Source organism: Fundulus heteroclitus, chromosome 21 (genome assembly GCF_011125445.2).
Source record: "Fundulus heteroclitus isolate FHET01 chromosome 21, MU-UCD_Fhet_4.1, whole genome shotgun sequence".
Classification (NCBI taxonomy): Eukaryota; Metazoa; Chordata; class Actinopteri; order Cyprinodontiformes; family Fundulidae; genus Fundulus; species Fundulus heteroclitus.
Window position 1 is genome coordinate 39,214,073 of NC_046381.1, and position 12,618 is coordinate 39,226,690.

Sequence of the window (12,618 nt, forward strand, 5' to 3'; positions counted from 1 at the left end):
GATGAACCGGCGTTACATCAGCCAGAGAATCCATCTTTGTTGGTGATTCTGCTTCCAGCAGCTGCTAAAAACATCCGTTTATCCGGTTAAACGTAGGAACGACAGTTATCGGCGTCTGGGAGGCAGGAAATAGGACGCTGGCTCCTACAGGGTGATCTGCTGGGTCAGCCGGCACCAGAGTCGCTCTCATCGTTTCTATGTGGTTCCTGGAAAGATTCAGACTCAGACGGTCCAAAGGAGAACCTGGAGAACCGCTGACCCAAACCTGTGATGCAGTAAATGGAAAGTCTTTTTGCCAGGAGGGAAACTAGGAGGAAGTTACAGACGGATCAGAGCTGAATTTACATCAAGTTGCTATTAACCCTCATGAATACAAATGAGGGACATCAAGGGTGGAGCGGCCGCCGCAGGAGGAGATCCAGAACTACAGAGCCAGAACTACAGAGCCAGAACTACAGATCCAGAACTACAGATCCAGAACTACGGACTCCTGTGGTTCTACGGTGGGTTCTGGGTTGTTAAAAGGTCTCCAGGGTCAAAATGCAGCGTCTTCGCTCACATTGCAGCCTCGCTTTGTTACGCCAGCGAAGCAAAGCTGTGAAGCTGTGAGATGAAAGCAGAAAGGAGAGGAAACTGTGACCACAGAGAGTCAGAACCGCTCCGACCCGGTTAGCGGCGCCGGTGGACGGCTGAGAGCTGCTACAGCGTTTCACTCAGAGGACGATGGCGGCTCTATATAATAATAACTTTATACAGCGCTTTCATTCAAAGTGCTGAACAATAGGGGATAAAAGTAGTAAATAGAAGAATACAATTTAAAAAACATGAGAACTAAAGGAAACACCAATATTAAAACAATATAGTTTAGGCATCAAATTAGGCTGCATAACAGTTTTAGCAGTTTAGCTTTAAAAACCTGCACAGAACAAGTCTAACGAATGTCTGCAGGGAGACTGATCCACAGAGACAAAGCTCCTCTACAGTTTTCCTTTCAGCCTTAGGAACCTTTAGGAGAACCTGAGATCGAAGAGGACGGGGAGGAACGTAGAGGTGCAGAAGGTCGGATAGATAAGAAGAACCATTTATAGCTTTTTAGGTGAGCATCAAGATCTTAAAACGTGCTCCAACCTGACGAGGCGACCAGTGAAAGGATGTCAGTCCTGAGGTGATCAGCTCGTATCTCCCAGTTTTTAGTCAAGATGACAGCAGCTAGATCTGAACCATCTGCAGGCGTCTAAAACTTTTCCTTGGTGACCCGGACAGGAGATCATTACAGTAATAAATGCACGAAAATACAAATGTATGGATAAGAACGTCTGCCTTTTATAAAGACAAACACCGTGTGATTTTGTTCCTAAGAGGAGATCTGCTGCAGTGGAGCCCCCCCCCCCCCCACATGGGGGAGAACCTCTAGAGAAATGTGATGTGCTTCATTTGAAGCTGTCTGACGTCCTCTGGGAGGAACGTACGCTGAGAAATGTTGGGATCTGATGTCAAGACGACCATGTGAGGGAAATACAAACAAGAGTCTGACCCGTTGAAACACGCCACCAACTCCCCCCAACCCCTGAACGGTCCACAGGAGGAGGAGGAGGAGGAGGAGGAGGAGGAGGAGGAGGAGGAGGAGGAAGAAGGAGGGACGGTGGCTGACGTTCTACTCCTGGATCTGCAGAGAACGTGTTGGCAGATTAGGAACGACAGCTTGACTCGTTCCTCAGAAAGGCTGAGACCAGACTGATGGTTTCAGGAGAAAACCTCCTGACCTGAAGTTTAAACAGACGTTCTGTGAAAATCAGACTGTTTGCTGCTGCTGACGCTCCTTAAATAAAAGCTGCAGACATTTTTGTTCTTATCATTCAAAAACAAACAAACCACAAAGTTTAACGGGATTTAATGAGAACGATTAGTGCAGGGGTGTCAAACATACGGCCCGCGGGCCGGATCCGGCCCGCCGAACAATTTAGTCCGGCCCTGTGGATAAATGCAGTCTGGCAATGTGGCAATAAGATGCCACAAAGAGCTCATCAGATTTGACTTTCACAAATGGACAAGATAAAAGGAAGAGAATGATAAAACAATTATTGAAAACAACATGTACTTCGTTTAATTGAAAATATGCAGTTCCTATATTGTCCACGAGGGGCGCTGTGTTTTAATTAGCAGATTAAGCTTCAGGTGTGGAAAAATTCAAATCATTTCTTAATTTTTATCTGTTTGATGTATTTTGTCATGCAGGACAGTGTTTTTAAGTTCCAAAAAATGTGAATAAATGTTTTTCAACATTGTATAATCACTGTGATCAGTTCTTATGCATAATGCACAAGTAAATGTTTAACTGAGTAAAAGTATTGTTGAAATTGCACAAACTTTTCTTAAAAACGCTGAGGTTATTCATAATATATTCTGTAAAAGTGAAAATAACTTAATATAAAAATCAACAACAAGTCCACTTTTATTAGTTCTATTTAATCTTGCAATGAGTTTACTCGTGTGGCCCTCTGGAGATCAGATTAAGCTGAATGCGGCCCCTAAACCAAAATCAGTTTGACACCCCTGGATTAGTGCATAACCAACTTCAGCATTTATAAAAATAGTCACCAGAGACCTAAATTTAATTAATTTAGAGAGGAGGTTCTGGTCCAGTTTACAGCAGGTCAGGTTCTACAACAACATCCAGAACTCTGATCAATCTGGACCTGGAGAGAGGATGGAGCACCTGCAGACCTACCAGGACATGGACATCAGCCAGGAGGCCCAGGCTAACTCTGGAGGAGCTGCAGAGATGCACAGCTCAGGTGGGAGAATCTGCCAACTGAGACATTGGTAGCTCTTCACGCCACAAACCTGGTCTTCATCATGAAGCGGCGAGAAGAAGAGAAGCTGCAGCTGCAGCAAACGGCGGCTCTAGAAGCAGGTTAGCATGTTCCTCCACTGCACAGCTGTGTTCTACTTTGTGTCTTTCATCTAAAATCCCAACGACATTCACTGAAGTTTCTGCTTGTAAGAGTGAAAAACGTTTAAGAGTTATGAAGCTGTTTCACTGAAGATACCGTCTATTTTATTTATTAGCAGCAAGGCAGAGATTCAAGGATGAAAGCTAAAAAAACATCATCAGCTGCCATCACTATGCAGACGACACACAGCTCTACATCACCACTGAGACTTAGAACGTAGAGAACATGGACCCGGTTCTGAAGTCCTCACTAAGACTAAGAACGTAGAGAACATGGACCCGGTTCTGAAGTCCTCACTAAGACTAAGAACGTAGAGAACATGGACCCGGTTCTGAAGTCCTCACTAAGACTAAGAACGTAGAGAACATGGACCCGGTTCTGAAGTCCTCACTAAGACTAAGAACGTAGAGAACATGGACCCGGTTCTGAAGTCCTCACTAAGACTAAGAACGTAGAGAACATGGACCCGGTTCTGAAGTCCTTCCACTAAGACTAAGAACGTAGAGAACATGGACCCGGTTCTGAAGTCCTCACTAAGACTGAGAACGTAGAGAACATGGACCCGGTTCTGAAGTCCTTCCACTAAGACTAAGAATGTAGAGAACATGGACCCGGTTCTGAAGTCCTTCCACTAAGACTAAGAACGTAGAGAACATGGACCCGGTTCTGAAGTCCTCACTAAGACTAAGAACGTAGGGAACATGGACCCGGTTCTGAAGTCCTTCCACTAAGACTAAGAACGTAGAGAACATGGACCCGGTTCTGAAGTCCTCACTAAGACTGAGAACGTAGAGAACATGGACCCGGTTCTGAAGTCCTTCCACTAAGACTAAGAATGTAGAGAACATGGACCCGGTTCTGAAGTCCTTCCACTAAGACTAAGAACGTAGAGAACATGGACCCGGTTCTGAAGTCCTCACTAAGACTGAGAACGTAGAGAACATGGACCCGGTTCTGAAGTCCTCACTAAGACTAAGAACGTAGGGAACATGGACCCGGTTCTGAAGTCCTTCCACTAAGACTAAGAATGTAGAGAACATGGACCCAGTTCTGAAGTCCTTCCACTAAGACTAAGAACGTAGAGAACATGGACCCGGTTCTAAAGTCCTCACTAAGACTGAGAACGTAGAGAACATGGACCCGGTTCTGAAGTCCTTCCACTAAGACTAAGAACGTAGAGAACATGGACCCGGTTCTGAAGTCCTTCCACTAAGACTAAGAACGTAGAGAACATGGACCCGGTTCTGAAGTCCTCACTAAGACTGAGAACGTAGAGAACATGGACCCGGTTCTGAAGTCCTTCCACTAAGACTAAGAACGTAGAGAACATGGACCCGGTTCTGAAGTCCTTCCACTAAGACTAAAAACGTAGGGAACATGGACCCGGTTCTGAAGTCCTCACTAAGACTAAGAATGTAGAGAACATGGACCCAGTTCTGAAGTCCTTCCACTAAGACTAAGAACGTAGAGAACATGGACCCGGTTCTGAAGTCCTCACTAAGACTGAGAACGTAGAGAACATGGACCCGGTTCTGAAGTCCTTCCACTAAGACTAAGAACGTAGAGAACATGGACCCGGTTCTGAAGTCCTCACTAAGACTAAGAACGTAGAGAACATGGACCCGGTTCTGAAGTCCTCACTAAGACTAAGAAAGTAGAGAACATGGACCCGGTTCTGAAGTCCTCACTAAGACTAAGAACGTAGAGAACATGGACCCGGTTCTGAAGTCCTTCCACTAAGACTAAGAACGTAGAGAACATGGACCCGGTTCTGAAGTCCTCACTAAGACTAAGAACGTAGAGAACATGGACCCGGTTCTGAAGTCCTCACTAAGACTAAGAACGTAGAGAACATGGACCCGGTTCTGAAGTCCTCACTAAGACTAAGAACGTAGAGAACATGGACCCGGTTCTGAAGTACTTCCACTAAGACTAAGAACCAGAACCAGACACGGAGAAGCAGCATTTAGTTCCTATGCTCCGCTGATCTGGAACAAACTCCCAGAAAACTGGAAAAGTGCTGAAAGCCTGAGTTCCTTTAAATCAAGATTAAAACACATTTGTTTAGGATTTTAACTGTTCTAGTTAAAATGTTTTACTGAAACATCAATAGTGTAACTTTGTAGTCCAACTGTTTTTAATGTTTGCTTTAAGTTTCTGTTTTCACCGTGTTTTATTTTGTTATATTTTAATCATGTAAAGCACTTTGCATTGTCTTTGTACTGAAATGTGCCATACAGATAAATCTGCCTTGCCTAGTTGATTAAATTGGTTAACATTTTTTTTTAAAAAAAGAGTTGATTTGAAGAATTACTTTTCATTTTAATGTCTTTTTCAGATCTAGATGTTTTTATTTTTGGTTTCTGGAGTCTTAGGAGCCGTTTCTGCTCTTCAGAAACTCCCAGGAGACCCAAACCTGACGCTACTTCATCCAATATCAACAAAACCTGAACATCTGGTTAAAACTTCACCCTTAAACCAGCCTGGATCAGTGGATCTCTGGATAACTAGATCTCTGGATCACTAGATCTCTGGATCACTAGATCACTGGATCTCTGGATCACTAGATCTCTGGATCACTGGATCACTAGATCTCCGGATCACTAGATCTCTGGATCACTGGATCACTGGATCTCTGGATCTCTGGATCACTAGATCTCTGGATCAGTGGATCACTGGATCTCTGGATCACTAGATCTCTGGATCACTAGATCTCTGGATCACTAGATCACTGGATCTCTGGATCACTAGATCTCTGGATCACTGGATCACTAGATCTCTGGATCACTAGATCTCTGGATCACTGGATCACTAGATCTCTGGATCACTGGATCACTGGATCTCTGAATCACATGAAACACGGAGCCCTGCAGCAGGAACCGCTGCCTGTGGGGGCAGGAGGACGGACGATGAAGACTCACCTGTCTGCCAGGTGGGCTGGCCGGGGTGTGGAACGGCGTGATGGGCGTGGAGGTGGGCCCGGGTCGGGAGTTCCCATTGGTCAGGCTGGTGGAGGGCGTGGTGCTGATGTGCGTGACGGCGGACGAAGAGGAGGGCAGGGCTGGAGCTGCGGCCGCCGTGGCAGCGGAGGAGGAGGAGGAGGCCGGCGTGGAAGGAGGCGCCTTGGTGGTCGGGGAGGGGAGGATGGGGCGGGAGTACGTGCGCAGGGCGGGGGCGGCCGTGGAGGTGAGTTTGGGCGGAGCTGGGACCAGGATGTGAGGGGACAGAGCCCCGCCCACCGACGCCACCTTGGAGCCGAGGCCCGAGGAGACGGAGGGGGCCGGGGTGAGGGGGGGCGGGGGGGAGGAGGTGGTGGGGGTTAGCGTGGGCGCGGGGGAGTCCAGCAGCATGGGGTTGGGAATGAGGCGTGGCGGGGTGGGGGTCGTGGGGGTGGAGGGGGCGGGGCCATTGGTGGCCGGCTCTGATTGGCTCTGCTGAACCAGCTCCTTGTCCATCATTCAACACTGGAACACACTGAGAGAGACAGAAAGAGGCTCGTTAATCATCCTGGAGATCTGCTGACAACACAAAAGGTTTTCACCCTAACATCTGGACCAGAACATCTGGACCATAACACCTGGACCAGAACATCTGGACCATAACACCTGGACCAGAACATCTGGACCAGAACACCTGGACCGTAACATCTGGACCAGAACACCTGGACCGTAACATCTGGACCAGAACATCTGGACCAAAACATCTGGACCAGAACACCTGGACCAGAACACCTGGACCAGAACATCTGGACCAGAACATCTGGACCACAACATCTGGACCACAACATATGGACCACAACATCTGGACCAGAACATATGGACAAGAACATATGGACCAAAAACATCTGGACCAGAACATGTGGACCAGAACACCTGGACCACAACATCTGGACAAGAACATATGGACCAGAACATCTGGACCACAAACATCTGGACCAGAACATATGGACCAGAACATCTGGACCACAACATCTGGACCACAACATCTGGACCACAACATCTGTAAACTAAACACACCCCATCATCCAGCAGGAGAACCGCCCTCAGCAGTGGTTCCTCACATGTGGAGAAACGGCCGAGCTCCTGACTTTGACTAGGCCAAAACCCTCGGTTCTCAGATCCGTTTCTGAGGCTGGGATCAGTTTCCTGTTGGTGGCCCAGTCTGAACCGAGCTTCAACTTAGGAGACCCATTAATGCCTGCAGGGAACCCCAACCAGCCCAAATCATCACCCCTCCACCACCATGCCTGGCAGCTGGTGTGAGGCGTTCTGATTGGTTTACTCTACTCTTATATTACGTCTATGGTCCTAACAGCCTCTCCTGGTGAGACTGGCAGCTGCTCAGATGTTCTCCTTGTGGGAACCAACCTTCTCTGGTAGACTGATGGACTTCAGGGAGTTAACATGTTCTTCTATGACTCTTTCAGCTTCATGTGCAGCAGCAGCTGGTGGTGTGTTAACATGGACACGTAGACTACAGAGCAGCAGACAGGAGCTGATGGAGGATTCCTGCAGGTCCAGATCCACCTCACCAACACCGGTAGTGGACTCCTAGAACCTGGATGTCCACCAGAACAATGAACTGGGCTGGAGACCCCGCCCTGATGCTCTCTACAGGAGGGTCTATGTTGAAGGGCCTCCTCTGTGGAGCAGCGTCTTATCCAGGGTTCCTACAGCATAAGGCAAGTTAAATTCAAGACTTTTTAAGACTTTTTAATGCCATTTGAAATAAAAAGTTAAGACCAAATTCACCATAAACAAGAAAAACCTGGTTGCGACAACTTCACCCAAATGTTTATTTTAACATAAACCATTACCTTCTGGCCCAGTAGACATGTTTAAAATTTTGAAAAACATTCCATATAGGAATAAAGCTAAAAAAACCCACAAATTACACATTTATTTTTAACAACTACTGAACTGAATTGACAAACTTTGTTTTGTTCCCTACTAAAATAAACTATAAATCAGCTTTAAAAACCCACAACATAACCATGGCAACAGTTTTTCGCAGCTATGGTCCGACCGCAACAGTTTTTATTGGTTCCGCTATCGGGACTGAACCATTAATGGTTACATTGAGCCATTCTGTAGATTAAAAAACATATATTTGTGTCAATTATTTTACTGTTTGGTAAGGATTACAAAAATAAAATCCTATTTATGACCTGGTAACAATTTTAAGACCTAAGAAAGATTGATTTAATACATTTTAATGCCAATTAAGGCCTTAGTTTTATGTTACAGAATTCAATGCCTTTTAAGACTTTTTAAGGATCCGCAGGAACCCTGTTATCTGCAGCTGGAGGCCGTTAGATCAGCCGTCAGGAAGCCCAGCTCCGTCTCCTCAGACCCGGTGCAGGTGGAGGAGGACAGACGTGGAGTGGTGACCCATTAATCAGCTCCTTCCTGCTGGCACATTATTTGTTTTAATCGTTGCTCTGTAATCCACCAGCGTCTGTTTCTGCTCCTGAATCCCTGTCAGGATGGTAGTTTGATTCCCCCAGGGACTCAGACTGGCCTCAGACTGGGTTGTTATTGGTGTCGGGGGACTTCTTCTCTGTCTGGGGTTAACCGCTCCTCTGGCGCGGGTCCAGAACGCGTGGCTGAAGTTTACACTGACGGTGTCGGGTGTCACCGAGCAGACCGCGGCGACGGCGGCCGATGAATCACTCGCCGGGCGCCGCGGCGCTGAAAACAACCGGCAGCGGCTGGTTTACGGGTTTCATCCGTCGCTGACCTCCTCGTTTTTAGGAAAATGTGAGAAGAAAACTGTGGCGGACCTTCAGAACCGCCTTAAAATGTTAAAAAAAAGTTACCTGGGTTCTAAATGATTGGTGTGGTTTTTAATTTAGTTTCTTTTAGCTCACATCTTCCCACATCAGCACCTTTAATACAAGTTTTGATACGTTTTGTGCTCCTTTATGAATAATAAACAGTGATGTTTTTCCTCTGGTTAATCATGTTTTCACGATAAAAGGCTGAAATTTAAGTCAACGCTCTGCTGCCAGCATGAAAACAAACTCTAAAGAAGAGTTTGGACTCATCCTAGTAGCTGGTAATGATTTCCAGAACAAACTAAACCTGATGTTGTGGTTTCTGATTCACCAATGTGGCGTTAAGCTGCTTTGCAGCCTGACTTGGCATTTCATGCTGAGTGATCACAAAGATGACTCATTTTTATTCAGAAAACCGCAGAAATTACTTCATTTAGACATTAAAACGTAAAACATAAACTCTTAATGAAGCCAACACGTTTTTTTCTTATAACTGAAGGTGATATAATTGGTGCAGACGGAGCAGCTGGAGCATCTTTAGCTGCTGAGATGTTTGAACGATGCAGACGGCTTCATGCTCCGTGTTGCTCCTATAACCCATGCAGCGTTTGCACAGATGCATGCATGCATGCAGATGTAGCTTCTCCATGAGGCAGTGCATATCTGAAGTCAGTCAACGGCTGGCAGCTCAGGTGTAACTTCAGGTTTTTACCAGGAGGCGGGGAGAAAAGGTCTGTTAGGAGCCGTTTACTCCTGCGGTCCGTCCAATCAGACGGCCTCGTTAGTCTCCAAACCGTGTAGATACTGCATATCCTCCCAGTTCCTGTTCCCAGCAGCTTATTTACCTGTCTGGCTGCAGCTGGTGGTTTTTCTTTCCTGCTGCCTTTTATCAACTTTTAGCATTTTATTTCCATCCTTCATGCATTAAACCGTCACGGGACACTTGAGCCTAAAGCCCATTTTCATGAGTTTTACATATTTCCCTTGTCTGCTGTGTTAGAGCTTGTAGCTCTCAATAGTTATGTCCAAAGTCAAGACATCAGTGTGAAAATCCAGAAAGGTGAGCCAGGCACGCAGCTGGATGCTGCAGAGGAGCGATGATGGTGAACTGTAGGTACTGAGTTAGTTAGTGGCCAGCCCAGATGAGAGCGGCGACGCCTTTCAGCTCCAGCCTGAGCTCAGAGACGACCGATGAGGCCTGTGGGGGAGCCATGTGGTCCCGGCAGGGGTTGCTCAACAACACGTGAGCTGTTAACATGCTGTAGACCACTGGTCGTCTGATCGCAGCTGAAAACGCAGACATCCACGCTGCTTTGTGCAGCAGTGGATGTCTGCTGCAGACGGGCTTCACAAAGAGTCGTAACACCTCCAGCGCGACTCTTTCACCTGTCAAACAGTGAATCTGTCACCACTTCCTGTTCTCTGGCCTGGCGACGCTGTGTTGGTTTGCTGCGCTGCCGCCATGAGCTGCCACGCATTGATTCAGCGCGTTGGATAAGAAGACAACCTGATTTGTTGCTTACAACAACACGCTGATCCAGATTATAGTCATCATCACTCCATATATGGTCTTCCTGCCCCCAAAGGTCCTTATGGAGGGTCCAGACTGCTGAATCTTCATTTCATTGTTCTAACGCATGTTTATTCTTGTTTTTTCTATGTTTTATGGTTTTTCTAAAGTAAAATAAAATATAATCCATCCATCCATCTCAATTTATTTAAATTTTATCACAATTTTCCCCTCAAATGTATAATTTCTTTGGTCATTTCTCTGACTTTAAACAACTTGATTACGGTTTAAAGACAAGATGATGTGTGCAGTTCACCTTGTGCACTAAAAGAATACCAACGATCAAGATGTACGCAGATGATGCAGTTATCTATGCATGTGGGAAGAATGTGAATTAAATAGCTGCTAAATTATCAGCTGGCCTGGAGAACATTTCTGTCTGGCTTTAAATGTTGGAAAAACGTCTTTTGCACACTAAGATATCATCCTGCAACCTTTTGTCGTGACTTCAGAGCATCTAGAACCTTCTTTTAGGCTCTGACCGTGTCCTTTTTCTTAAAAACATCTGGACTCTCTGTCTAATCAAGCTCTACCAACCATCAACATGAGGACAAGACAGGAGCACCACAGCTGTATCCTGAACCAGTGTAAGAAGTTAAGTTTGGAAAAAGTAATCTCTTTTTCTGACGCGCGTTTAAACAACCATTTAAAGTTTAAAAATCCCTCCAGCATCTGTCGCCTCCATCTCTCAGGTTGTCCGTTTTCCAGACCTCTGAGCAGACGAGCAGAGCTGGAAGGTCGACCAGCAGATGGGAATCCAGCTTTTTCCTTACAGGTCCATAAAAGACAGGAACGAACCGCCTACTCACTAAACAAATGACCAACTGTACAACTTTTCTCAGGGGAGCAAAAAGAAAATAGATTTTAACAAACCAATAATTATTGGACCTGAAATAACTTGGGTGTATGTTCTGGTTAACATTGTGTGTATGCTTTGTTTAACGCTCGGTGTTGGAAGGTATTTTATCTACATATGTTAATTTAACTGTCACTATTTTCCACTACACCTTTATCTTGATTTCTACCTGCGGCAGGGACTGCAGCTGCACAATGCATCTTTACTCTGTTGTAGTGTAAGAATAAAACATATATCACTTTACATTGTGTGCTTGAGGCTATTTTTCAGGTTTAAGAGCGATTTTCTGCACATGTTGCATGCAGAAACTTGTTTTGTCTCGCTGTAGAGCTGAACACTTGTTTTAACGCGCAAACTGGAGATATTTCGCTTTAAAACGTCACATTAACGCCCAGCTCGGTGATTTAATAAGGAATTGATGAGCAGGTGTGAGCCGCGGTGCCTCTGCAGGTGGAGGACCCCGATCCAGACCCCCTGAAACGGGGGAGAACTCGGGTTCGGATCCCATCGATGGGGTCTCCCCGGGTCCAAATGTGTGCAGCCTGGTCGGTTAACTGGGCTCCCCATCCCCAGGCGGACAGGTGCCGCTCCAGATGCTGACATCTGGCCCCGCGCTATCGTGTGAGCTGCAGCCCTGCGCGCTGGTGACAGTTAGGCCAGAGAGCGTGCATGTGACTATCAGAGAAAAGACAGAAAAAAGATGGAGCCAGGCCTCCGCGGTGCTGAAGTCTGGCGGTGGAAACATCCAGGGAGAGCCTGCGCTCTGCGTAACGCGGTCCGCTCACCTACCTGCACAGATCGGCGTCGTGGCGCAGCTCACTCCCGGAGCTCTCCATCGGAAGGCGAGCGCATGTTGATCGAGTCGGCGGCTCTTATCTGATGAACGGCTCTGCGCTGCCTCGCCAGGCTCCGATGGGCGTGTGTGAAGCTCACTTCCTCGTCTGACAGCGCAGGGGCCGCTGCGAAGAGCGCGTCAGCCTTCCACAGACAATAACCTCCCCACGGCGCCACGGAGGGGCGACGCTTCCGCGGCCCCTGCCCTCACACAGGGGGGGCCAAAGGGCCAAGTTCAAGCGCGATCCGGGCCCGGCTGTGGCGCGTCTGTGTGCGCGTGTGCGTGCGTGTCGCGCTCTGTTTATGGTTCCATCACAGCCCCGCTTCGTAGCCGCGGCGCTATCCGGCAAGCTGGCCTCCAGAGGGGGGTGGAGGGGAGGGGGGGTCTCCGGGGACCCAGCAGCAGTCTCGCCTGCCGAGGTGAGCGGCTGGAATGAGCCGGGCTGGGGGCCACCGTGTAGCGGCTGTGAGGGGCCTGCTCGGTGTCCTGCTGGTGGAGAGCGATGGAGGCGGCTGGGATCTGCCGGAGAGAGGAGAGACAGCACCACACAGAGCCCGGGAGGACCGGAACCTCACGGCTGCGCTCTGCGCGTCCGCTGGAGCTGGAGCTACAGTCCGAATAATCCAC

The 12,618-nt window shown here is 47.5% G+C and overlaps 1 protein-coding gene across 2 annotated transcripts in view; it reads right to left on the reverse strand.

The window, feature by feature from the left end:
* LOC118556208 (nascent polypeptide-associated complex subunit alpha, muscle-specific form-like) overlaps positions 1 to 12,611 on the reverse strand; it is a 35,060-nt gene extending 22,449 nt beyond the window's left edge. For both annotated transcript variants that reach the window (XM_036125217.1, XM_036125216.1), the window contains exons 1-2: positions 11,946 to 12,611; positions 5,876 to 6,428 (exon numbers count right to left, since the gene is read on the reverse strand). In XM_036125217.1, the coding sequence (XP_035981110.1) occupies positions 5,876 to 6,412 (537 nt within the window). In that variant the 5' untranslated portion in view covers positions 6,413 to 6,428; positions 11,946 to 12,611. The remainder of the gene's footprint in view (positions 1 to 5,875; positions 6,429 to 11,945) is intronic.
* Positions 12,612 to 12,618: the final 7 nt, after the last annotated feature.